At 50.0% G+C, this 27,635-nt stretch overlaps 1 protein-coding gene across 4 annotated transcripts; it reads right to left on the reverse strand.

Annotated features, from left to right (window-relative positions):
* Window positions 1–2,904: 2,904 nt before the first annotated feature.
* Window positions 2,905–26,360, reverse strand: STMN4 (stathmin 4). Of its 4 annotated transcripts, XM_059697499.1 has the most exons (8): window positions 26,166–26,360; window positions 9,998–10,078; window positions 8,741–8,836; window positions 8,001–8,081; window positions 7,358–7,566; window positions 6,353–6,544; window positions 5,623–5,676; window positions 2,905–3,476 (listed from the first exon to the last, which is right to left on the reverse strand). In XM_059697499.1, exons 2-7 carry the CDS (start codon window positions 10,008–10,010, stop codon window positions 5,656–5,658), a joined length of 612 nt encoding a protein of 203 aa, XP_059553482.1. In that variant the 5' UTR covers window positions 10,011–10,078; window positions 26,166–26,360; the 3' UTR covers window positions 2,905–3,476; window positions 5,623–5,655. The 4 variants fall into 4 exon arrangements, with proteins under 4 accessions (XP_059553482.1, XP_059553481.1, XP_059553484.1 ...); XM_059697498.1 differs by lacking the exon at window positions 5,623–5,676 and having other exon boundaries at window positions 26,166–26,351; XM_059697501.1 differs by lacking the exon at window positions 8,001–8,081 and having other exon boundaries at window positions 26,166–26,328.
* Window positions 26,361–27,635: the final 1,275 nt, after the last annotated feature.

Below are 27,635 nucleotides of genomic sequence, written 5' to 3' on the forward strand. Positions count from 1 at the left end.
GGAAAGATGGAGTCTCTGATGGGGTGAATTTGTGGGACTAGACCCTTGAGGGCATCAGTATCTCCTTTTACTCAGAAGCAGACAGTTCTTGTGACATGGCCACAGCTTCTCACTCTCTTAAGCACAGCAGCGTCCTGAAGCCCCCGGGCTGTAGCTCCGGCCTCCAAGTTCATTCTAGGGCACTGACTTTCGAAGGGTTTTGATTGCAACCCCCCAGTAAGAAACACATTTTATGCTGCGACCTAGAACATAAAGACACAAATATAAAATGGAAACATAATTTCCACAAAACTTTCGCTGTTACCTGGAATCACTTTGATGTTTTGTTTTCTACTCTATTCTATTTCTAAAATTGAAGTTGGGTGGCACCCACTAAGTGGATTTCACAATGCAGTGAGTCACAGCTCATAGTTTGAGGAACCTTTTCCTAGGGCTCACATCCTAGTTTGGGAGCGCAAGACCCAGCACAGTGCAGTGACTAAGAACTCACACTCTGGGACACACTGCCAGAATTAAAGTCCTTGTTCTAAGTGTGGCCTTGGGCAAGTTAACTAACTTTTCTATACCTCCGTTTCCTTGTCTTCAAAATGGGAGAATAGCCGAAACCGGTTTGGCTCAGTGGATAGAGCGTCGGCCTGCGGACTGAAAGGTCCCAGGTTCGATTCCGGTCAAGGGCATGTACCTGGGTTGCAGGCACATCCCCAGTAGGAGATGAGCAGGAGGCAGCTGATCGATGTTTCTCTCTCATCGATGTTTCTAACTCTCTATCTCTCTCCCTTCCTCTCTGTAAAAAATCAATAAGAAATATATATATAAAAAAGGGAGAATAACAGAACCTATGTTGTAGGTATGTTATGAAGATTGATACATATACATATGTGTGTGTGTGTGTATACACACACATACACACACACACACACACATATACATATATATACCCACTAGTGGCCTGGTGCATGAAATTTGTGCAGTGGAGGGGGGTTTCCTCAGCCCATCCTGCACCCTCTCCAATAGGGGACCCCTGGAGGATGTCTGACTGCTGGTTTAGGACCTGGATTGGTTCTAAACCGGCAGTCAAACATCCCTCTCACAATCTGGGACTGCTGGCTCCTAACTGCTCACTTGCCTGCCTGCCTGATTGCCCCTAACTGCCTCTGCCTGACTGCCTGATTGCCCCTAATGCCTCTGCCTGCCTGCCTGATCGCCCCTAACCTCTCTGCCTGCCTGCCTGCCTGATCACCCCTAACTGCTTCTGCCTGCCTGCCTGATTGTCCCTAACTGCTCTTCCCTGCCGGCCTAATCTCACCCCCAACTGCCCTCCCCTGGCGGCCTGATCTTGCCCAGTCTCTGCCTCTCTTTGTTTTTCTCAGCAGTCCTCCAGGCCTTCCTGCCTCCCTCTCCCTCTTTCCCGGCTGGGAGGGGGCGGGGCCAGTGGGGCCGCTCCACCCTCTGCCTGCCCTCCCTTCCATCCAGGCCTCTTCAGGCCAAGTCTGTTTCATTTCCTCATTCTGAGAGAGGCTCCGAGAGCGAGCAGGGAGGGAGGGAAAGGAAGGGAGAAAAGGCTGTGAGCTGGTGGGCGCTGTGTGTGTCTGTGCGTGTGTGCAGTTGTGAGTGAGTATGAGTGCCGGCCCCGCCTTCCCCATCCCCGTCTCTGCTGCCACAAGTCCCCACCCACCAGAGCCTGCTGCGCATGCAGCCTGGGCATTAGGTTGAGCCTCCGGTTGTTGTGGATGTGATGGACCCAGGGTTTTTATGTATTAGGATAGCCTATATAATAAAAGGCTAATATGCAAATCAACTGAATGGTAGAACGATGGGTTTCTATGACACGCACTGACCACCAGGGGGCAGACACTTAACGCAGGAGCTGCTCCCTGGTGGTCAGTGTGCTCCCACAGGGGGAGCACCACTCAGCCAGAAGCCAGGCTCACATCTGGCGAGCGCAGTGGCGGTGGCAGAGGCCTCTCCCGCCTCTGCGGCAGCACTAAGGATATCTGACTGCTGGCTTGGGAGTGGGCCTAAGCCATCAGTCGGACATCCCCTGAGGGCTCCTGGACTGCAAGAGGGCGCAGCCTGGACTGAAGGGACCCCCCGCCCCCCGAGTGCATGAATTTCATGCCCTGGGCCTCTAATATATACATATATATATGTAATTTCCAGACAATTGCCAGGCATCTAGTAAGTGCTTCCTAAGTGTCATCTGCCATTATTATTATTACCATCATTATTTTCAAAATCACCTTTGATCTCTCCTGCTAGCCCATCCTATAATGAAGCTAAGTTGTAGTACCACTGGTGGGGGCACAAAAAGTACCAAACAGTTTATTCACAAAGCTGTACAAACTACACAGTGTGTGGGGCACGGAGGAGAGATGCCCTGGGACCCTGTCCACACAGGCTGCACCCCTGGCTCCTTTCAGCAGGAGAGTAGAGGAGGGAACGCCTTTACCCGCCATGGCTGGTGTTCTGACTGCTGGGTCTGCAATGAGTCCCTCTGCTTTTCACTAACAAACATTTTATTTCCTCACTTGCTCTTTGTGATCACCTAGAATCCCACACCCTTCTTACTGTGCATCTTGGGGACCATATTAGAATGTCAGTCCATAGAAAGGAAGATTGGGTTTCTTTTCTCATTAATTCAGTGCACCAAATCCAATAAGGGACCAGCCCACAAAAAGGAGGAGGAGGAGGGAGAGAGGAGAAGGGGGAAGGGAAGCAGCAAACTTTTCAGTTATGCCAAAGGCTGGCATGTTTCAACCCACCTCAGCATCGCAGATGCTCTGATGGTCAAACTGAGGGACCAAAGGGATATCTGTCACGTGGAGGGTGGGAACCAAATCCAAGAACATTCTACCCATCACCCAAAGGACCGATCAGGAAATAAAGAACGGGAGACTGGGAATCAATGTTTCATTGGTCATGATGATCAAAAGATGATGGTTAACACACACACACTCAGACCTCATCCCACCTGTTGCAGGGCTGAAGCAACACCTCCGGAGCCCCCCACCCCTTGCTGGGCACCGTGGCCGCACCCTGCAGCCGCTGCCCCACTCAGGACTCTGCCCTTCCCTCAGACTTCTCTGTTTTCAACTTCTCAACATGGTGCCTGGGCTTGACCTGAGTCTGCGGTGGGCAGGGTTGCAATGTCCATGAATCCGTCTCCATCTCCCTTTCCCACCTCTCTCCTCTCCCCTCTCCCACCCCATCATTGTTCCCCAGAAACAAATAGGATGGCTTCACTGATCAATTCTTTACATGTACAAACACCAAAAGCAGAGGGAACACCCCCGGTCGCCCCCCTCCCCCCAAACCCCAGTGCTGCGAGAGCAGCCAGCGGCGGGCGAGGCTGCCTCGGGAACGCGGAGCTGCTGGAGCTGTCCGGCTGTTCTGGAAACTTCTTTGGCCTCTGGGCTTTACCTGGAGGCCTCTTCCTTCAGCTCCTTGTTTTTCCGCACCTCTTCCGCGTGCTTGTCCTGGGAGGGAGGGAAGGGAAAGGACAGGTTACACCCGAGGGGATAAAGGGAGGGACAAGAGAACCCAAAGGATGGCCACCACCGGAAGTGAAGAGCAGGGTCTCAAGGAGCCTGAGAAGGGACAGAAGGTGGCAGGTGAGACTGGCAGGAGGCCGGTGAGTGAGTCTGCTGGTGTGGCCCCAGGTGGTTCACTGACTGGGGCCAACCTCCCTGGGGGCCCACCTCACAATGACCCGGTGCCCACCAGCCTCGTCCTCCCTCACCTGGCCATCCTGGGGTTTGCACTGAAGATGCTACTTGACTTAATAGAAGCAGCCGCTCCGTGTAGCTGCTAAAGGAACGGGCAGAGCAGAGGGGCCTCGTTGCAGGTGTCCCCTACACGCACCTTGACTGCCACTTTCATTTCTTGTCTGTCTCCTTAGGAGAGTTGTCTGACCCCCTAGGTGGAAGATGAGGGCTCTTCAAGTCTAAATGGACTGAAGAATTCTTGGAAGTGCCGTCCAGCTCCAATAGGCGAGCTTTCTTACAGGTGTATTAAGAGGACCCTCTTTTGTTTCCCAGCATGATGAAGCCACAGACGGGCCCTGACTTCAGAGGCCTGTGAGCTGTGTGGCCGTGACCAGCTCGCGTCACTGATCAGGCCCGAGCTCTCTGGTCTTTTAAGAGAGGGGCACGCATGGGAAGCTCCTTTACCGCTAGAATTCTGCGATTTTAGCGTTTACCTCTAGGGCTTAGCGTTACAACTCATTCATTGTGCACAGATCCGGGTCCTCTACTCAGGGACTTCCTTGTGGGCAGGGAGCATGCCCTGTTCGTTTTTGTATTTTCCAATCCCTCCTGTGGCACCTTGCTCATATAAATATTGTCACTGCCAGACCCTGGCATCCATCCAGATATCATCACACCCAGATATCAAGAAGCAACCTAGAACACGCCCACTAGGATATACCTTAAACTACCAATCTGTCCCTGCAGAGGCCCTAGAATTTTCCATGGTCCTGGGTAAGTATGGGGAGGGGTGCATCTAAGGCTGTGGTTCTCAACCTTGCTATGTTACCAGCATGACCTAAATAGAATGCTGAATTGCAGTCCTCAGGCACCATCCCTAGAGAAACAGCATGAGTAGATCTAAGATATGACCCACGTACCTGTAGTGCTAAACTTGGCACCAGGTGAGTCTGGTGCAGGTGGTCAATGACCTCACACAAATACTGACACAGGCATTGTTGAAAGTGTCCCTGGCCGGAGCCAGGGCAGAAACCACACGCCCACCCCTTTCCTTCATTAGTGGGCAAGGTAGAATAGAGGTCAAGATCCCAGAGAAGTGAGGCCCACTGGAATGTCTGCTCCAACATCTTGCTTCTTTGTGTCTTACCCGACCTCCAAAGCTATTACCCCAGAGTCTGGGTCTTCCTAATCTCTCAAAATCTACCTCCATGTCCAGGTGAGCTCCCTGGGCAGAACCCTAGGTTTCTGGACTCCATTTCCTTGGCCTCCAATGAACCCCTGTCTCTGACAAAAGGTCAGCAGGACAACCGGGTGCTGGTTTCCCTGCAATAAACATTGAAAGAGCCACCTGGATGCATAGCCAAAGAACTGGGTTCCCGTCCAGCTGAGTGGCTGTGTGCCACTGGGCAAGTCACTTGACCTTCTCTGACACGGTTTCCTCTGACACAGGCATTGTTGAAGGCTTTCGTAAAACAAGGATAAGATCTGTCCTGCTTACCTCATGGACTGGTTGTGGAAAGAGGGGTATGATGAAGTAAGAAGTGTCGGGCAGTCTTTCAAATACCATATCATGCTCTAAGCCTCAATCATTTCTTCTCGGTTTGGCCCGAGAGCCATGCCTCATCCTATCCCAGTCCCAGATTTTTTTTTTCTCCTGCAAGAGTTTGCTCCTAGCCATCCTTCAACAACTGGGGAAGTTTGAAATTAGACAAGAGCACTTCCCTCCTATCTGGTACATAATGGAGGCCTTGCTGCCCCAGAAATATAAGAGCAGAGGGGCTGCCACATGCTGGCCCACTGCAGGGCCTATGGGACATACAGATCCCCTGTGCAGAAACTAGATCTTTCTAGTAGCTGTTGTGAGGGAGCTGAGACTCTAGGTGGACAGGCAGGAAGGAGTGGGGACCACGCTGCTCACCATGGGACGAGGCCACCGATCGGGTCCCGGGAGTCACCGCGCAGCAGGCGGCTCCTGGAAATAAAACACAGAGCTGGAGCGCTCCCAGGGGCTGCAGGAGAAACTGGGGCAGCCTTGAGACTCAGGAAACGAGGCCAACGTGTTCTTAGCAGAACGGGCTGTTATTCTGCTGACACGGAGACCAACCTCAGCTTCTCACGTTTCTCATATTTAGGTGACACCATTTGGTTTATTGACAAAAGGCAGCCTATTGGAAAGACTCATGACTCCCTCGGTCCATATCAATAGAGTTGGGAAGAATCATGTTTCCTGCTTAACAGGCAGCTCAGGCCATCGTGCCCCTGGCTGAGAGCCAAGAGCTCCAGTCAGCATCTCTCACTGAGTTGAATTGGTCCATTCAAGGATAAAGCCAGGCGTGTACAGCGGCTTGTTTATTCCTCCTCCCTTGCGTTCTCTAGATGATAAGAGCTCGAATCTCCCTGAGACAACGAGAGGGTTCCACTGTGTGGCTGTGCAGCACGTCCTCCAAGGAATTCCAAAGCTCCACGTATGTTTCTTGCCTATGACTTCCCAAACCATCCCTCGGAACTCGTAAAGGACCCAGCCTAGCGGAATATTCCCATTCCTGCCGGAGGCTGCCTGCTCCCGGAAATGACAAATAGGTCTATAGCACTTGCCATGGACGGAAGACCGTGTCCTAGGAGTCTCCTCTCTGGTCAAGGCCGCTTACCTTCTCTTGCAGCCGTTCCAACATGGCAGCAAGGTGGGCCTCCCGGTTCTCCTTATTGGATTCCATCTTCTGGGCCAGTTTTTCTTTAGCCATCTTGATGAAGTTATTGTTCTCCTCGATGGCTTTTTGGATCACCTCCCGCTCATGTTCCCGTTTCTCGGCGAGGTGCTTCAGGAGCTCAGCTTCCTGGTACTAGGGACGCACAAAGGGAGAGAGAGACTCTTGAAGGTGAGCACGCAGGGGATGTTTTTATCATCTGACTTAAAAGCTCCACACCCAGAACACATGCCTCCCTGAACCTGGTCCCCAGCCTATGTCCTAGATTCTCCACCATACTGTCAGTTCTCTTTTCCTCATGGCCATCATTCATTCATTCGTTTGTTCATCCATCCATTCATTCAGGCATTCACAAATACTAAATGACCATATACTATGTGCCTGGCACTCATCTACCAACTTGGGAAAGAAAAAAAGCCTAGTAGAGAGAACATAGATAAATAACTCAAACCAAACTAGCACGTGACATATGCCCTAAGAGGAATCCAAGGGAGGAGAAGGTTATTTTCTGTTTGAAAAATGAAGAAAAACTTACACAAAAATTGGCATCAGAGGTGGGCCATGAGAATCAATAGGAAACAGCAGACACACCGGGGGGCCTTCTCCCCCTCCCCAGTGAAGGAGCCCCCTTTTTAACTTGTCTAGTCTTTTCCTAAATCCTTATTGTTTGTCCATGTCTTACTCTTGTTGCTGTGCATATCCGGCCACCACTTGGAGGTAGGTAATGCAGTGCCTGAGCCCCCTAACCAAACTGTAAGCTCCTAGAGACCAGGGACGTTTACTTCTCGTTTCTCTCCATGACGCCCCATTCTCTGCCCTGGGGATGGGAAGTGCTGTCGACATATCTGTAGGTCGGTGGTGACCTGACCCCGGCTCAGAGCCACCACTGGTCTTCTCCAGCTCCTTCCCCCTCCTGCTAAGACGGAGGGGAGAAAGGACAGCACTTACCTTCCTTCGCTCTTCAGCTGCTTCTAGTTTCTTCTGTATCTCTTCCAGCGATGGGTCTCTCCGCCTGGGGAGGGAGGCATTGAACTCGGGCACCCCATCAAAGGAGGGCGGCTTCAGGATGACCTCAAAGGACTGGCCGGAGGTGCATTTGTTCAGCTCGATGACTTCCATGTCGGAGATCACACACCAGTTCAGGTCCACCGTGTCAGCTGCAGAGAGAAGAAGAGGGGCTGCTCACCCCCTGAAGACCGCGTGGGCACCCGTAAAGCATACACACATGCACACATCCGTGGGAGACCTGGGTGCCCCAGGCAAACCCATGGCCAACGTTCTGGGTCTGTCCTCAACGGGGCACCTACGTTCCATGGGCTCTGATGGGGCTAAGGAGAGGGTAGCCACGATGAGGGCTCAGGCTCCAAGTTTAAGGTCCCAAGATATGTGATTCCTGACAATGGCTGTAGCAACGGTGTTTGCTTCTGCCACACGGCTCCTCCCATAGTTGAGCTCTTGCTCAGGTTGTCATCGATGGTGGCCAACAGTGTGCACTTACCCACCACCCACCACCCATCCACGTCTTCACTCCTCCTCCCGCTACCAGTCTGATGGCTCAGCCTGTTGACACCTCTCCCCCTCTCCCTCCTACCCTGCTCTCTTCTTTCTCTCCAGTCAGCACTGTCTTTCCGCTGGCTTTGATCTTTTCTCCTACACTGTCTCCCACACCAGCCTAAACAACGGAAAAAAACATTCTCAGGTAACCCAAACACCCCCATCTCTCATTTTCAGACCAAATCCAACCCTTCCTTTAACCCCCAGGAAATTAGGAGGCGACTTGTGCTCTGACCACCCCCAGTCAGGATGTAGCCATTCAGTGCTCCCTGCCAGCACCCAGGGACACCTGTTCAGGGACCCACCAGCTATCACAGAGCCTCCTTGGGCAAAAGTCCTCTTCCCACCTCTGGGCTCTCCCCCAGCATTCCCTACCCTTCCCAGAGGAGGCTCGATAACTATGGAGTCTACGGATGTAAGCCTGTCTTGCCTCCTCTCCCAGGCTCAGTGTTCCCTGAGGGCATCATCTCTGCTTCGCCTCTGCACCCTCCGCAGCATCATTCAAGTGAATGAACAAAAGCTGAGCTCAAGATCATTCTGCACAGGGCCCGTGTCAGACCTTCGCCCGCCGCCTACTCCCAGGCCAGCCCCACGCCTGCCTTCACCTGGTGCTTAGACCCTCGGAGTCAGCTGTGGTGGTTCTATTGGTCCTGGGAAAGCAATGGTGATGGGGGGGGGGGGCAGAGGTTCAGGGAACTGGGGTGGGGGTGCTGTGGTGTGGCTGTGAGCCACAGGAACCCTCCACCCATTACTTTCCTAGCGGGGGCCCTCGCTTACCTTCATAGTTATAGGATGACTTATTCAGGGGGTCGGCCAGGAAACAGGAGCAGAACAGAGACACCAGCGGGAGCTCCTTCATCTTCTCCTTGTAGGCTGTGGGAACACCGCAGGTGAAGACGGCCGCCCTCCCCTAGTCTCCGGGCCAGCATCTGTGGGAGTCTGGGTGCCCCAGGCCCACCCCTTGGCTGGGGACCCAGCCCCCTTTGCCCCAAGCGGCCCTGTGTAGGACTCCTGTGTGTGATTTGGACCCAATTCTGCCCACCTACTAGAACCTGAGCCTTCCAGAGCACGCAGATGACACCATCTTTTCCTTAGTACATCGTCCCCCTTCCTAGTGCCGAATGGAAAATGCTCGCAGGGAAAGATGCCACGCACCAGCCCCACCCAGCCAGGATCCAGGACCACGCTCTCTAGCTCCCCACAGGCACCCAGGATTCTCCATTTCTTATGCTCCAGGCAGTGTTTTCCTGGAAACAGGGGAGGTAAAGAAGTGGGAGAAAAAGCCCACCTTCCCTGACCTTCCCAGTACAGCAGTCACAGCCAGAGGGGCTGATGTCCATGACAGCCCAAGGGGTACCCCTACCACTGTCCAGTCTTTCTGTCTGAGCGGTTTTGAAAACCAGAAGGTCACAGATCATAGCACACTCCACCCCACCCCTGGCATGTGTTCCTGGCATGGACCCACCCCCCACCCCCCACCCCCCACCTTGTTTTAAGCTCAGGTACACTCAGGCTCTCGCAGCTAATGCCCAGCACGATGCCTAGGCACTCTCCTCCTCATTTCCTTTTACAAATTGAAAACATAATTGACTTAAAAATAATACACATGGCCCTAGATGGTTTGGCTCAGTGGATAGAACATCGGCCTGCAGACTGAAGGGTCCCAACATTGATTCCAGTCAAGAGCACATGCCCAGGTTGTGAGCTCAGTCCCCAGAGGGGGGCATGCAGGAGGCAGCCAATCAATGATTCTCTCTCATCATTGATGTTTCTATCTCTCTCTCCCTCTCCCAAATCAATAAAAATATATTTAAAAAATAATACATGTGCATGGCAAATCCTTTTTAAAGCACACACACACAGAAGAGCAAAAGGAAGAAGAACTCAGCTGCGATCCCACCCACCGTCTAGAGATAACCTTTTGCAACCCCGGGTGTAATTCTCTTATCTTCTGTGCATATGTAGGTACATACATGCGTGTACAGAAATAACCTGTGCTGTGGTGCCCCATCACATAAATAAGTTTGTACCTACCAGCGAGGGTCATGTTTTCTGGAAGGTGAGAGCTGAATCCGACTGAGAGCCACAGAGTAGGTCTGTCACCAGCTCAGGACGCTGTTACAACTGGAGAAAAAGAGAGTATTTTACCACTGACAGGTTATTTGCACAAGGAAGCGGGGAGGGAACCCCAGGAGGCACCTCATCTGCTCCCACCTCCAGGCCCTCTCCACACACCAACCTTTCCCATACACCAGCCGCCGCCTCCGCACAACCCAGTCAGGTTCAGTTTCGAGGCACCTGTGATGATTTCGGAATTGGTTTCCCAGTCTCAAGTCCCCTGAGAAGGCAGCATGGGTTTCCCCAAACTGTATGGATCAAAGGTTGTTTGTCTGTCTCCCTGCGCAGCTCTTTGGCTTGGCCCAAAGCAAGGGTTAGGGTGAGAGACAAATCCTAAATCAGAATTACCTTGGAGAGGTTGGCAAAATAACTGTGGTGCTTCCCAATGACCCGTTCTCATATAGGAGAGTGGGAGTTGGACAGAAGATGATAAAAGAGCTCTCCAGGTGCCCTCTCACTCCCTCCCCCCAGGAACCACTGTCCTAAGCACTCCTCAACCCCACTTAACACAACCCCAGACTATGAGAAGGACAAACGTTACTAAGGAATAATGACATCAAAATGTAGTGCAGAGCCCTACAGTTTGGCTCAGTGGTCAGAGCATCAGCCTGTGGACCCAAGGGTGTCGGGTTCGATTCCTGGTCGAGGGCATGTACCTCGGTTGCAGGCTCAATCCTGGGCCCTGCTCAGGGTGTGTGGGAGGCAACCAATTATGTGTCTCTCTCACATTGATGTTTTTCTCACTCCCCTCCTCCCTCCCTTTCTTTATTTTTAAATATTTTTATTATTTTCAGAGAGGAAGGGAGAGGGAGAGAGAGAGAGAAACATCAATGATGAGAGAGAATCACTGATCGGCTGTCCTTGCATGCCCCCCACTGGGGATCGAGCCTGCAACCCGGGCATGTGCCCTGACCAGAAATCGAACTGTGATATCATGGTTTGTAGGTCAACACTCAACTACCGAGCCACGCTGGCCGGGCCTCCCTCCCTTTCACTCTCTCTGAATATCAATGGAAAAAATGTCCTCTGGTGAGGATTAAAAAAAATAAAAGTAGTACAGAGGTGGTAACCGGTGTGTGGGATTACCGTGGGAGCAGAGATGGGACCGTATACTCCGCACCAGGCCTGGAGAGCCAGATAGGGTTCTCTGGTGTTCGCAGCACACAGCAGAGTCTTAAATAATAAGTCAGAATTGGCCAGGAGATGGCAGGGGGCTTTCTGCCAAGGAACAGCACATATAAAGGGCGGAGGTGAGAAAACTTGGTCTCAAGTGACCTCAAGCCGGCTGATGCTGCACCAGAAAGCGTGAAGGAGGAAGAGGTGGAGAAACAGGAGAGGTGGGGAGGGAGCAGACTGGGGAGTGTCTGGGGACAGTCGGGGACAGGGCTCCCCTGAAGGCTACTGTTGGGTGGAGAAATAGCCAACAGTGAGTGGCCATCATGGGGACCACTCGTTCCTTGGCTACCGTGATGGTTAACTTTTGTGTCAACTTGACTGGGCTAACGGATGCCCACAGAGCCGGTAAACATTCTTTCTGGATATGTCTGTGAGGATGTCTCTGAAAGAAATCAGCATTTGAATCAATAGACTGAGTAAAGATCGCTCTCATCGATAAAGCTGGGCCTCACACGACCCATTGACCCATTGAGGGCCGGATAGAACAAAAAGGTGGAGAAAGTGCGAATTTGCTCTCTCTGGGTGAGTTGGGACTTCCATGTTCTCCTGCCCTTGGACTTGGGAGCTCCTGGTTCTCAGGTCTTCTGACTGGCCTGAATCACCCCAGCAGCTTTCCTGGGCCTCCAGCTTGTAGGCGGCTGATCGTGGGCCTTCTTGGCCTCCGTAATTGCATGAGCCAATCCCTCATAATAAATCTCTTTCTATGTATCAATATATACCCTATTGGTTCTGTTTCTCTGGAGAACCCTGACTGATACCGACGCCCTCAGTGCTCACTGTGCCAGCAGAGGGTGGCATGAGCCAACAGCTTCCCTGCCAGCATCCTCACAAGACAAAGGACCCCGAGACTCACTTAGCACCCCGAGACTCACTTAGCACCCCTTTCCTTCCTTAATGAAGTGTTTTCCATCTGGGAGCCAGGTCTGTACTGGCTGGGGATGGGCAGGGAAGCCATGGGAAGCATTAGGCTCAGCTCCAGTTTTAGGGCTCAACCAGCGAGGAGTCAAACACAGACTTCAGCTCTCTTACTACCTGTCACCGGTCACGTCACATGTCTAACTTTGCTTTCCCCATCTTAATGCGTCAGAGTTTTACAAATTAGATGAGAAAAGCGTAAGTACAGCATCCAGCCAAACTGAGGTGCTTCATAAATGTTAGTTTCCGTTCCTTGGACTTTTCCTCAGGGTGGTTACCAGGTGCCACACGCCGGCTTCAGAGTCATGGCCTCTGGTTCCCACCGGCCCTGCAGACACTGTCATCCCCATTTGCAGATGAGGAGATGGAGGCTCAGAGGGTCCATGTGGCTAGAAAGTAAAAGAATGGAGATTTGAAGCCGGGTCAGCTGGCCTTGAAGGGCTCTACTCCTGCAGCGTCTCCTTATGCCCCTCCCAGTGCAGCACAATGGGCCTCTCTCCTCGAGTCAAGCGGATCCTGACAGTACCAGCGAGTCTCTGAACAGGGCGCGGGCCTCCGAGCCTGGGAGCCTGGATGCGACATCCAGAGTCATGAGCCTCCATTCTACACCATCTCTGCTCATGACTCGGGCGGATTGTGAAGGTAGAGTGAGCGAGCCCTGCCAGGAGAGGGAGCGGCCTCCGACTTTACCCTGAGAAAGAAGGAGGCTGAGCTGAGCTTTTTCTCGAGGAGCAGGTGCCTGGAGTCAGGGACCATGCTCCTCAGTGTGAGCGGAGAACGGTAATGAAGACCCCGCATTTATGGAGCACTTTGCAGGTTACAGTTTCTGTCACCCACATCGTCCCAGTTGATCTTTGCATGAGGTTGGGCTCGGCTGACAAGAGAGGCATCATCAACTTCATTTTCAGACGAAGAGTCTGGGGCTCAGAGAAGTTCAGACTTTTGGCGAAGGTCACACAGCCAGTTGGGGGTAGAGATGGTTCTCTGATCCAGGTCGTCTGTTTTGTCCATTCTTCCTCATGGGCAGTGGAAGGACTGGATGTTAACTGCTCATTCTTCCATGGTGCTGAGGACTCGGGAAAAGCCAGTCCGGCCTGAAGATATGATTTAATTAAAATGTGCAATGAGTGCTGCCTCTACTCCGATGGAAGATACTGTGCTCAGAGTTTTAGGACAGGAAGAACCAGGTAGAGAACACAGGTCAGAGGGGCAGAGAAGGAAGGGCAGGGCAGGGAACAGGAATCACCCAAGATACAGATGGGCAGAGGTATGCGTGGCCAAGGGCTTCGGAAGTGAGAGCACTCAGTTTCCCAGGGTTGGAATCTGCCTCCTAAGTTAAAAATATGTATTTATAGAGCATCTACTATGTGACAAATGCTTTCACTTTAATTTTCATAATAACCTTGTGACATAGGAATTGCTGTCCCTGTCTTGTAGACATGGGAATCGAGGCTCAGAGAGGCTGTGACTTCCTAAGATCACTCAGTGTCGTGGGTTGAATGGTGTCCTCCAATGAGGTATATCCAAGTCCTAACCCTGCACGTTATAAATGTGACTTTATTTGGAAAAGGTCTTTACAGTTTAATTAAGTGAAGGATCTCAAGATGAGATCCCTCCAGATTAACTGGGTGGCTCCTAAATCTGCTGGTGTGTCCTTATAAGAGACACACAAAGGAGAGACACGCCGAGAAGAAGAGCATGGAAAGATGGAGGCAGAGGTTGGAGTGATGCCGCCACAAGCCAGGGGATGGCCAAAGCCACAGAAGCCACTGGAATCTTCGGAGGGAGTATGTCCCTGCTGACAACTTGATTGTGGACTTCTGGACACCAGAACTGTGAGAGAATGAATTTCCGTTTTTGAAGCCACTAAGTTTGGGGTCATTTGTCCCAGTTGCCATAGGAAACGAATGCACCCAGTAAGTGACAGAGCCGGGGTTCAAAACCCATCATTCTTTTACCCTATCTCACTACCAGTGTTTTTACACAGTCTGATGTTTTCCTCATGATGATCTGGGTACATGTGCCTGTGGGTACACGGGGCTCTTTTAAATCTTTGTAGCAATAGTTACATCATTTCTTTCTATTGCACTCAAGACCCAAAAGATGTTGCTGCCCATGGAATATTGTTTTTTAAAAAATATGTTTTATTGACTTTTTACAGAGAGGAAGGGAGAGAGATAGAGAGTTAGAAACATCGATGAGAGAGAAACATCGATCAGCTGCCTCCTGCACACCTCCTACTGGGGATGTGCCCGCAACCAAGGTATATGCCCTTGACCGGAATCGAACCTGGGACCCTTGAGTCCGCAGGCCGATGCTCTATCCACTGAGCCAAACCGGTTAGGGTGCCCATGGAATATTCTGAGAAAGGAGATAAGGGGTCAGTGAGGAGGGTATGACTCTTCTGAAGGGCCCAGCAATGCAAAGGGGCCCTAAGCCATTGGCTGGCGGTAGCCACAGCAGGGAGCCTGACTTTACCCCAAATTAACCTGTGGCATCAGTGTTGGGTGGGGCTGGTCATACAGCCTCCCCAGCACTCAGCCCGGCTGTGAGAACTGCAGGTCATCGATGGGTTGGACCCAGAATGAAGGCACACCACTCGGAAGATCTAGTGATGTTAACCCTTGGCCCGAAGGCCCTTAAGAGCAGTTCTTAGGCCTCCCATCTTAGACACCAGGGGCCCAGGCCATTCTTTTGGGCATGTCCAATCAACCCTAAGGCCCACAACCAGCCTTAGTCCTGGAGGCCGGGGCCCTACAAGCTTCTCACGTGCTGTGGGATCTGCTAAGTGGCTTGGTGGTGTGGGTCATGTTGTCATGCCTGCAGCACCAGCAATGGCCTGGGGCCAGCAGGTCTGTCCTGGGACTGTCAGAGAGGGGGTAGTAAGGGTGTTATTGCCCAAGGTCAGAGAGAACAGAATGCCAGGAATTCCAGGAGGCAGGACAGAGATTGAGATCATGGAGGCCAGCGGCAGGCATGAGGCCATGAGGTCAGGCTCATCAGTGGGAGATTCTAGGAGGACATCATGCATCAGAGCATCATAAGGCAAAACCCCAGCTGAGGCAAACCTCTAGCCCTTGCATGTTTTCTGTTAAGGCAGAGGCCAATCCCAGGCCTTGGGCAGCCCTAAGAAAGCCCAGCAAACTGAAGGCATTCAGTGGTAGCAAAGATCAAAGGGACCCCTTTTGATCAAAGATCAAAGGTTGATGTGTCACAAAAACTCAGGTGGTAACTACAGAACCAGAGCTAGAGCTCAGGATGGCGGCTTCCTGACCCTCTCCCAGTGCTCGCTCCCACGCACTTCTGATGGATGCAGACAAGAGGTAGGGCCATCCTGGGCAGCCCAGTCGCTGTGCTGCCAGTGAGGGTCCAGCATTGCAGGTGGTGAGAGTGACTCAAGCTTCAGTTGCTAAAGGTGAGCGTGTGATGGGCTTATTATGCCCTTTAGTTTCTGCAATGCCTCTAATCCTGGAAGGGCTTTGGAACTTGACTGTGTGATGGCTGCGCACCTGAGTTTCTTGGCGGTCAGAGGGGGCCCATTGGGCTGCATGCAGGGCGCACTGGGGCCAATTGCTAGAATAGGAAGGGGACGATCAGAGACCTCCAGACCAGGGAAAGAGTTTGTGCTTCATCTTCAATTTGGTCCGAAGCCACTGACATCTTTTGAATAAGGGAGCGGAAATGGTGATGCTGGTAATAACAGCAATAATAATGGCTACCGTTTCTTGAGCACCTGCTTTGTACGAGGAAAATCACAGGCATTATCTCAGTTTATTCCCTGAGGCTCTTTTATAATGAGGAGATGGCAGCCCAGCAGAGTCAAGTTAATTGCATCATGTCCTACAGGGAGTAAGGGGCAGAGCTGGGATTTTCATTCTGAAGCCTGGCTCTACCTTTAGGTTATACTGCTAGTGCGAAAAGATTCATCTAGCTCTGGCCGGTGTGGCTTAATTGGTTGGGATCATGCACCAAAAGTTTGCTGGTTCGATTCCCAGTCAGGGCACACGCCCAGGTTGAGGACTCACTCTCCTGTAGGGGGAGTATAGGAGGCTGCTGGTCAATGTCTCACTCTTGAATCCCTCTCTCTCCCTCTCTTTCTCTCTCTCTTTCTCTCTGCCCCCCTTCTCCTCTCTCTAAAATAAAAAAGGTTCATCTGGGTCAGCTTTAGCTCAAGCGGTTACTTCGGATTCTGCTTGTTGCAGACACATAAAAAAGGTTCATCTGGCAGCATGATCTTAGGGGAAGATGCAGAGGGGAAGGCTAGAAGTTGAGGACCTGCCTAGAACAAGTTAACCCCTGGACTGTTGGCAACCCACCCAGCACTGTTTTACTGTTTACAAACTGATCCATACCTTTTCCCCAGCTCCAGCCTTTAAGAATCTGTGTATGGAAAAGCAAATCATCACGTATTCTTTTCCTGAAGAGCTAAACCATTCGCATCATTAATTAGTGATAGTCCCGCCAGCAGCGATCCAGGACCATCAGGAGATAAGATGCAATGAGTAAGTTTTCATTTTCTGTCCTCACCTGAGGATATGTTTACTGATTTTGAGAGAGAGAGGAAGGGGGCGTGGCGGGGGGGTGGGAGAGAGAGAGAGAGAGAGAGAGAGAGAGAGAGAGAGAGAGAGAGAGAGAAACATAGATCAGTTGCTCCTGTATGTGCCCTGATGGGGGATTGTGCCTTGACTGAACACACCTAGGTTTCGGGTTTGAGCACAACCTTTTGGTGCATGGGAAGCTCCAACCACCTGAGCCACCCAGCCAGGGTGGAACAGTAAGTTATTTTTTTTAAAAATACTAATAAGTTTTGATTGGGGGTGAGGGCGGCTGAAATTGAAGGTCTAGAATCAGCTGTTGACTGATGAGAGATCTCATGGATCCCCCAGTTTCCCCTAGGGCCGTGGTCGGCAAACTGTGGCTCTTGAGCCACATGCGGCTCTTTGGCCCCTTGAATGTGGCTCTTCCTAAGCCTTAGGAGTACCCTAATTAAGTTAATAACAATGTACCTTCCTATATAGTTTAAGTTTAAAAAATTTGGCTCTCAAAAGAAATTTTGATCGTTGTACTGTTGATATTTGGCTCTGTTGATGAATGAGTTTGCCGACCACTGCCCCAGAACATCCGAATGTCAGAGCTGGAGAGACCCAGCCATTACCAGCCAGTGGTTTTCAACTGGGGGCAGCTTCACTCCCAGGAAATATGTGGGACTTTCTGCTGGTCACTAAACGGGAGCGGGAGTGGGGGGTGGTACTTGGGGACATTTAGTGGGCAGGGGCCAGGTAGGTTAAGTATCCTGCATTGCACACAACAACCAACAATAATCCCTTCCCCCAGGAACCAAAGACCCTGAGATCATACTGAGTTGGCGGCAGAGATAAGATCGGAATCTGAGCCTCTGGATTCCAGTGCCAGTACCCTCCCCCTCACACTGACCCCTTCTCTCTCCCCCAGACCAGGATGCACGTGAACAGCCCACATGGAGGCCACCAGAGCAACAATACCAAGATGGGAATGCAGAAGGGACACCACAGCAGGCGGGCTTATTAAATGACCAGAAACAGTGACCCACACTCCCAGGCTTTCTGTAATGCAGTCAATGACCAGACGCTGACAGAGAAGAGCAACCAATTCTCAGATGCCAGGTGGCCATTGATCGGGTGCCCACCTGACCTCCTCAGGTGCCTCTGACTGCCCACAGGCTGGCGTGAGCAAGCACGCTATTTGTCACGGCAAGAAATGCCTGGAGAGGGCCAGCAGGATGTGTCAATTCCCCCGAGGGCTATTTTTGAGGGATAAGAAGCTCATGCATAGCTAAATGGTTTGAGTAAATTGCTTCCTGGCAGGCGTGTTCAGAGGCTGTACGGGAACTCTGCACAGAGTCAAGGCCTGGAAGCAATGAATTCCGACCCAGGCCCTCTGACCACAAGCAGCACAGGAAGGTGGCTGTTACGACCGAGCCAATTATCAGTCTTTTTAAAGGTCCTGTTGCAGTAACTAGTATATATTTACCTGAAATAAGCTACCCAAATGTCACAGAGTCATAGCATCTCTGTACGGTAACCCTGGTTATTTCATGCTGATCAGAGACTCGGATGGGCAGGCATATTTTATTTCGGTTAAATAATAATAATTTTTTCATGAATGTGTTTTCATTCTTTCCACAATTACTATTGAATATTTAATTCTGTGCCAAGCCCTCAGCTAGGTCCTAAAATAGCCACAGAGTGTGTTTTGTGTATTTGTTTGTTTTTTGATGATAAAAAGTGAAACAGGTCCCCTGGGTGGGAATCTGGAGCCCCCAGAGGTTTCACAGATGCTCTGCGGGCCTCGGGCAGTTCTCCGGCAGTCACACAGAACGCGCTATGAAGGGACAGGAGTAGGTGTCAGCGCACAGGCCGAGGTGGGCTAGTGAGACACACGGAGGGAAACCGGGCAACACAGAATAGCAAGCGACTGGCTGGCTTTGGGGGACTAACCACCCCCCTCCGGGTGGCTTCAAGAGGAAGAGACAGTGGGCGCCGCAGTCAAGATCCACTTCCAGCCAGGAGCTAAGAGACTCAGAAATGCAGCCTCAGTCGTGCTTCTAGGAATCAGGGAGGTGTCACCTGTTGGCAAACACAGAGCTCTGGGGTTTGTGTTTACACTGGGAGGCAAGCCAGAGACGGCAAATGAAGCCTGGATCACCGACAGCCCCAAGTAACCCAAGTGATGGCACTTGCTGGGCGATTTCTATTTCGAGTCAATGTATACAGAAGAACCAGCGTAGCGGAAGCCAAGTTCAGGGGCACAGACCTCCATTCAGTGTCGCTGGACGGAGTGCAAGGCTTTGGAGGAATCAGCATAATCTTACTGTCGTCACTACGTTAGGCATATTCTGTAGTATTTTACAGTTTACTGGGCACTTTCATAGGCATATGTGTGCATATATACATTTTGTAAGTCATGTTTTAATTACAAACATAGTGACATCATATTGCAGAACAGCTATGTGACAGAGAAAGGAAAATCCCTGTCATCTTGCTACTTTTTGCTATTGGCATTTTCTTGTAGTTTTTTTCTTGTGCCTATTTTCTGTAATCTGGGCATGTATATTTTATCATCTCACTCTCCCCAAATCCTATGAAAGAGATACTGCTATACCCACTCTATAGAAAGCCAGTTCAGGTAGGTGACTTGATTTGCCCAGCAGTCATAGGAGTAATAAATACTGAAGATGGGATTTGAACCCAAGCCTTCTCATACCAAAGGCCATGTGGTTTCCAGTAGAGTTCCATGGTACTACCTCAAATCCAAGGCCAAGCATAAATGGAAGCAAGACGGATGATTGCCAGGGCGTGTGGCTGAAGGGTGCACAGAGGCACATTTGCCCCAAGTCTGCCTCTCAACTGTGGGGGACCTAAGTGCTTACACCTCTCACCATTTCGCTCTCCTTCGTCTCAAGCATTGCCTCAGGAAGCCCCTGTTAAAATATGCACACACGACCTACCAAGTGTCATGAATTAAATCACTTTCCTATGAGAAGAGCACAGGCAATAGAACTTGGAAACATTTTCAGAAGTCAAGTTCTCAGTCCTTAGATGGGAGGAGCCATGGAGGTTTCTAGCATTTTCACTCCCCAACCTTTTTCAGATGAGGAGACAGAGGGTCCAAGAGAACCAGTGCCTTCCCCAAGATTAAGTAGCAGTGACAGAGCCTGTGTTCAGGCCTGTAATTAGCTATGCTAAAGGGAGACTCCTATCTTTTGCAGTAATACTCGCGCTTTCTTTGTTCTTTCATTCATCTCCAATGCTTTGTAAGTCTTACATCTTGTGTTCATCTTGTAGTTAATATCATTTATACCTACATTTCACTGCTTTGAGAATAAAACACTACCTAATGATTTTCATGGTGTGAGATGGTTTTGTCAGAGTGGCCTGGATTTTCAGTTATGATTTACCGCGATTGATTTACTTATTGAGAACTGACTATGAGCACTATGTGAGGTACTAGGAAGGAATACAATGATGAATTGAACAGACATATTTCCTAGCCTCAAGATATTTGAAAATTGCATTCAGCTTTATAAACATACGAGAAGCCTGGTGCGTGAATTTGTGCACAGGTGGGGTCCCTTGGCCTGGCCAGAGATCAGGGCAATTGGGGCCATCTCCCCCAGTTCCAATCAGGCTGATGGGGGTGGGCGGCCCGGGAGGGACCGCGGGAGGGCTCTAAGGCATGTCTGGCCTGTATCACCCAGTCCCCATTGGCCGGATCCCAGCAGCAAGCTAACTTATCGGTCAGAGCGTTTACCTCCTGGTGGTCAGTGTGCATCATAGCGACTGGTTGACAGAGCAGTCGACTGATCAGTTGAACACTTAGCATATTAGGCTTTTATACATATAGATGGATTACAATTAGACAATGACTCTAAATTCTAATGTTTTCTTTCTTCATGATCATTATCAATATTCTTTTTGTACTAGAGTTCTGTAATTTGATAAAAAAAAATATTTGCTAAAAAATTAGCAAGACTACTTCAACAGTAATTTTTTTCTAGGAGGGACTCATGGAATACTTGCCGAGTCCTTACATATCTGGTTTGATGGTAGGAGCAGAAGACAGACAGACCTGTCCCAGTATCAATAGTCAAGTTGTGTTTGCATCATCAGCAGACAGAGCCTCTCACCTGTTTCCACATACGCTGGTCCTCCCTTAACCGCCAGGAGAAGCTCCAAGACCCCAGTTAATGCTTGAAACGGCGGATAGCACTAACACTATATACACTATGTGTTTTCCCTATACATGCATACCTTTCACTTGCAGGAAACACCTTATGTCTTCTTTTGACATATATTCACTGACAGCATCACCACCCTTGCACTTTGGGGTCATTACTAAGTAAAATAAAGGTTACTTGAACACAAGCACCAAGATACCATGACAGTCGACCTGATAACTGAGACAGCTACTAAGTGACGAATGGGTGGGAGCAAACACAGCGTGGAAATTCTGGACAAAGGGATGATCCACATCCCAGGCAGGACAGAGCGGGGCAGAGTGAGATTTCATCACGCTACTCAGAATGGCACGCAAGGTAAAACTTATGAATTGCTTATTTCTGGAATTTTCCATTTGATATTTTCAAATGACGGTTGATCAAGTGTAATTAAAACCGTGGAAAGCAAAACAGCAGATAAGGTGGGAGGTGGGGGGGCGGGGCACTACTGTACTCAATTTGAACCTTGCTTCCTACCTGGTCTGGATTTCTGGGCACTGACACCTAAATTACCCACTGGAATTCTGCACTCTGCCCCCGCCCCCTCCCCTACTCCCCCACTGGACCTTTTACTCTAGTGTCTGAGCTCAGATCTTTTTTCTGATTCACATTCTCTGGTTTGTTCTCTGAACTCCCAGGTTGCCTGGGCCCTGTCATATGTTAGGCCAACCAGCCCAGACTCTGCCCCTTCTGATCTGTTCTGTCCTCCTGCTTCCCACCACCCACCTCTGACAGCAGGACCCTGAGGGGGTGGATACATGGCTGTCAGTTTATTTTTATTTTTATTTTTATTGATTTCAGAAAGGAAGGGAGAAGGAGAGAGAGATAGAAACATCAATGATGAGAGAGAATCATTGATTGGCTGCCTCCTGCATGCCCCATGCTGGGAATTGAGCCCACAACCCAGGCATGTGCCCTTGACCAGAATCAAATCTGGTACCCTTCAGTCCGTAGGCCGATGCTCTTTCCACTGAGCCAAATGGGCTAGGGCTGGCTGTCAGTTGGTTTTTAAAAAATATATTTTATTGATTTTTTACAGAGAGGAAGGGAGAGAGATAGAGAGTTAGAAACATCGATGATAGAGAAATATTGATCAGCTGCCTCTTGCACACCCCCTATTGGGGATGTGCCCACAACCGAGGTACATGCCCTTGACCAGAATCAAACCTGGGACCCTTGAGTCCGCAAGCTGATGCTCTACCCACTGAGCCAAACCAGTTAGGGCTGGCTGTCAGTTTTAATTGATGAAAAAGCCAGTGAGCTTTTGTGGGGGAAATGGAGTGGGGTATATGGGGCAGGGTTAATATAACCACATCTGTCTTTCTGTCTTTCTAGTGGGATTAAAAATGCAAATAATAAATAAATAAATAAATAAATAAATAAATAAATAAATAAATAAACAACCCCCAAAATGCTTTTTTAAACAGCAGAAGAAAATTTTTTGGTCTTTATTCCTCCCCAAAGAAAAGTAGAAAAAGTAACCTTTTCCAGACTATCACATCTCTAAATATAGCAAATTCTCACTTTATGAGCACACTGAATTGTACATGATGAATGTTTATTTCCCAAGCTGAGAGAGAGAGAGAAGAAAGTTTGATTCTTATAAAAATTATAAAATAAAAATTACAGGGCATTATGAAAATTACATTTTGTATATTTTATAATTCCCATCCCCCTGCAAAAAAAAAGTCTCATTTCTAACCATCCGTGACTTCAAAATATCTGGGAATCCTATGCCTCCAAACGGGAATCTCCAGGTAAGTTGAAAATAATATAAAATATCCAGGGAGAACATCTTAGGGGTCCAGGAAAAATGTAAACCTTTCTTTGGTTGTGATCTTTATTTTTTTAAAATATCCAATTATTTAAAATCAAGAACATAAAAGATCTGAATTTTACTCTTCTTTCTATATTGTTGGGTTAATGTAGTCTCTCTCTCTCTCTCTCTCTCTCTCTCTCTCTCTCTCTCTCTCTCTCTCCTCCCTCTTCTGGTCCACTGCCTTTCTCTCTGGATCTCAGTTCATCAGGCTTTGTTGCTCTATTTTCAATCTTATCAGTCATCCCATCTCTGTCCCATAGAGAGAACGTGGTTCCAATGGCCTGGTTGAATGAAAGAAGGCAGCCAACCCCACTTGGCTCTTGGATTTCTTTTTTTTTTTAATTTAATATGTTTTTATTGATTTCAGAGAGGAAGGGAGAGGGAGAGAGAGATAGAAACATCAATGATGAGAGGGAATCATTGATTGGCTGCCCCCTGTACACCCTCTATTGGGGATCCAGCCCAAAACCTGGGCATGTGCCCTGACTGGGAATCGAACCGTGACGTCCTGGTTCATAGGTCAACACTCAACCACTGAGTCACACCGGCTGGGCTCTTGGATTTCTTTTATGAAGCCAAATGAAATCTAAATATTAAGCAAAAATGGAAGACACTCCCATTACTCCAAGGCCAATAGTATGTCTCCTCAACAGTTTGCTCAGGCCACAAGATTTCTCTCGCTTTGATGGGTCCTTAGAAAAAAGTATCTCCCTAAAGATGGAGTTTTTTCCAGTTAAAAAATACTTGGATTTAGTTGGACCTTTGGGCCCTTATTTTGTACCTGGGAATAAGGGCACATGAATAAGACAGTTCTCCTTGCAAGAAATTCAGTCTACAACATGCGTGGACCTTGAGGACATTATGCTAAGCAAAATAAGCCAGTCACAAAAAGACAAATATTGTGTGACCCCACTTACATGACAGAATATAGAATGACGGTTGCCATGGGCAGGGGGTGGGGGGCAAAGGGGGGGGGTGAGGAATAGGCAGCTATTGTTTAATGGGGACAAAGTTTTAGTTTGAAAAGATGAAAAAGTTCTGAAGATGATTGGTGATGATGGCTGCACAACAATGTGAATGTACTTAATGCTACTGCACTGAACACTTACAAATGATTAAAATGGTAAATTTCACATTATGTGCATTTTACCATGCTTAAACATTAAAAAAGAAGCTTATGGTCTAGTAAGAGTTATCAATAGGGCTACAATCTTACAGTTAGAAAAAGGAATTAGAAGTCTCTCAGCCCAATGTTTCTCAAACCTTTTTCTTACTGGGATCCATCATAAGGAATTGCATTTATATCATGATCCAGTATGTATATGTCATGCTACTGATATATACATGTGTGTATATATATATATCATACATATATCAGTGCATATATGTATACATGTGTATATATATGTCTGTGCATATATATAGTCACTGATACATACACATATGTATAGACAAACGTATACATAGATGTATACATAACTGACATACAAGCATAAGTATATAATTTATATTTACTTATATTTATAAATATATATATAACTGAAAATATATAACTAGCAAATGGTATAGGAAACATTATTTACTCTACTATATAGAATGTGTTCTGACTTATTTTTACACAATTTTATCCCATTTCATTTTAAAAAAATCAGTTATAATCCACAAATCAATTTCACAATCCACTAATAGGTCTCAATCTACAGTTTGAAAAACATTAACCTAGACCAGTCTCTAACACAACACAGGAATCACTATAGCCACCCTGCTGGGTGGAAATCCAATTCCTGCTTGAGTGCTTTTCGTGTTGGAGAACTCACTCCCTACCATGCTCTATGGTGGGTCCATCTAGCGATGAAAGAGTCTCACCCACTGCAAACCTGTCCCAGAAAGGCTGGGACCCACGGGCAGGTGCGCAGGCGCTGGCCAGGATGAATGGGCTTCCAGGAGAGGGGAAGGGATAGTTCCAGAAAGCAAGGTGAGGGCCTGAGGGCAGCTGAGGAGGGGGGAGTTGGCTGGCCCTAGAGCAGTGGTTCTCAACCTTCTGGCCCTTTAAATACAGTTCCTCATGTTGTCACCCAACCATAAAATTATTTTCGTTGCTACTTCATCACTGTCATGTTGCTACTGTTATGAATCGTCATGTAAATATCTGATATGCAGGATGGTCTTAGGCGACCCCTGTGAACGGGTTGTTCGACCGCCAAAGGGGTCGCGACCCACAGGTTGAGAACCGCTGCCCTAGAGGCTAGAGCGGGCTCTCTGAGAGACTCAGCGGCGCTGATCAGACCTCTCGCCTCTGCCTCCTCGCTGCTCCTCGGCACTGTGATTACTTCCTCATCTGACAGATGATCTCACTCCCCGGCACCCTGACTCCCTGCCTGTGGGAGGGGTTTCCTCCCCCTCGAGGGGCCTCAGCCTCGGGAGACACAGATTCCCCCACCTTCCCTCTCAACCTCCCCCCGCCCTGCAGGACTCCCGCAGCCACCGCTGGCCAGCCCCCTGCTACTCTCTTGGTCTTGAAACACAGGGTATCCCTGCCCCAATGTGCAGACATGCGCGGCCTGAGCCCCCACCAGGGGCTGGGGAGACCTGCCCTTCTTCAGGACAATGGGACTGCTCCACACCGGACGGGGTCTTCCCGGGAGGAATAAAACCAAAACAGCACCACCGCGTGGGGATAGCCGGCCGCTGGACATCCACGCCCGGGGTCCTGCGTGAGAAGAGGGCTGTGCCTCAGCCACAGGCGAGGGGGGTGGGCTGAAGGCGGCGTGGACTGGCTGGGCCACAGGCAGGGACCAGGGCGTGGCAGTTTGCAGCCTCACAGCCAGCCACCCTGCCCAGGTAGGATCAGGTTGACCTCAGCGTGGGGCGGGGCGGGGAAGAGGTGGTGATCTCATTGCATCCTTAGAAGCAAGAGAAAAAAGTAACTTGGTGCCGATAGAGGATAAAGAACGGGTGATACAAAGGGAAAGGGAGAGGAGAAAAGCTGGGGCTGAGAAAAGAAATGTAGAACACAGAGCAGCCTCTAGCCTGAAAGGGTCTGGGTCAGAGCCCGCTCCAGGGAAGCCAGACGCGGAGCAAGACCGTTCTCCCAGCCCCAACACATCTTGATGCAGGAAAAAAACCTCACCGTGGGCATCTGACCCAGGCCGTTCCCGCCCACCCTCTCTCCCCTGAGCTCTGGAAGGGGAGGAACGCCGGCAGCCCACCCTCTCCCCTCTGCGGAGACCATTCTTTCCCCCTCACCCAATCCCCCCCCCCCCCCCCCCCCGGGTTTGACAAAGTTTAATTGATTGCGTGAAACCAAAGGCAACACAATAGGTGCCAGACGCCCTGCTGCTTCTCCTCTTTGAAGCGGCCGGTGTCCTTTTTCTTTTATCTGAAGAGCTTCGCATAATTTGCATTCCATTTCTACTTACCTGCAGTCCGGTTAGAAGCGAGCTGCTCCCTTCCTCACTCCCTCAATTAGTGGTACCCTGGGCTTCTCTCCACATCAGCACCACTGCTCGGCTCTCGCCATGACATCACCTCCGAGCTCTCTGATTGGCCAACAGTGGGTTGCTTGGCAATTGGACAGTTTCCTCGGGCGGCGGAGCAGGGATTGCCTGAGTGAGTAACTCTTAGCAGGCCAGGGAGTGGAAGATGATGTCAGACAAATAGCCTGCTTGCCATGCAGCCTGTAGAGTGGGGGGACCCGCGGGGTGAGGGTGGGGATGAAGAAAGAAAGAGGGAGTGGTACGGGAAGGTGGGGGTGAAGGCACAGCTTGCAGGCTGAGCGGCGGCACCTGGAGAGGGGGGATGATGAATGATTTCCAGAATCGTTAGCTCTTTCAGATCTGGGGGTGGGAGACTATGGAATCTAGAGAAGTCAGAAAGCACAGATGACTCCTAAAAATAGCTTCCTGGAGGGCTTGGTGCCGGGTTTCCATCTTGGTCAGAAGGCCTGGTGGGTTTGCCTAGGGACTCAGAAGGCAAGGAGGGGCTGCAGGTGCCTCAGACCATGGGGGTGGGGAAGGTGCAGTACGGGGGTCCCTGGAGAGCAGGGCTTCCCTCTCCCCACCTCGCTGTGCTGTTGGCCGCTCCTGTGCTGTGGCTATTTGACCAGAGTGGGTGGGTCTGCACCGCCCAGTCAGCCCTCCCGATATTCCCGATTGGGACTGAAGCTGAGGTCATCACTGCCTGGGGGACTCCTAAATGAGGCGGACCCCTGAGGGGAGGCAATGGGTCATCCAGCCGTAGCTTCTTTAGTTCCCTCAGGGAATGGGGACAGGCAGCCCCAGGTGTAACCTCTCAACCTGCTCACCCTGAGCCAGGCAGCTGGAGGTGCAGGGTGAGGAGGCTGAGCGGGAGACAGGCCGTGGGGCAAGCCCCCCCACCCCCTCTCCAGAATGCTCCTCCTTGTCAAAGCTCCCTGGGTGTGCCCTCCATCCCGCACTCCCACGGCAGGCGGGACTGCTCCACCACCCAGCTCTGCCTCACCCCCTTTTGGCTGGGGTGGGGACACATTTCTGTGTGTGTAGTAAAATATATATAACATAAAGTTTATTATTTTAACCATTGTAAGTGTGCGGTTCAGGGGCATTAACTACATTCACACTGCTGTGCTACCATCACCACCATCTATCTTAGAACTTTATCTTTCCAAACGGAAACTCTGTACCCATTAAACAATGGCTCCCCATTTGCCCTTCTCACCCCCACCCCCAACTCTAATCTACCTTTTGTCTCAGTGAGTTTGCCTAGTCTAGCAATTTCATTACCTCATGTATTACCTCATGGAGTGAAATCATACAAGGTTCACCCTTTTGTTTCTGGCTTATCTCATTTAGCATCATGTCCTCAAGGTTCATCCAACACTGAAGCAGTGTCAGAATGTCATGGCCTCGCCC

This window comes from Myotis daubentonii, chromosome 5 (genome assembly GCF_963259705.1).
Source record: "Myotis daubentonii chromosome 5, mMyoDau2.1, whole genome shotgun sequence".
Lineage (NCBI taxonomy): Eukaryota > Metazoa > Chordata > Mammalia > Chiroptera > Vespertilionidae > Myotis > Myotis daubentonii.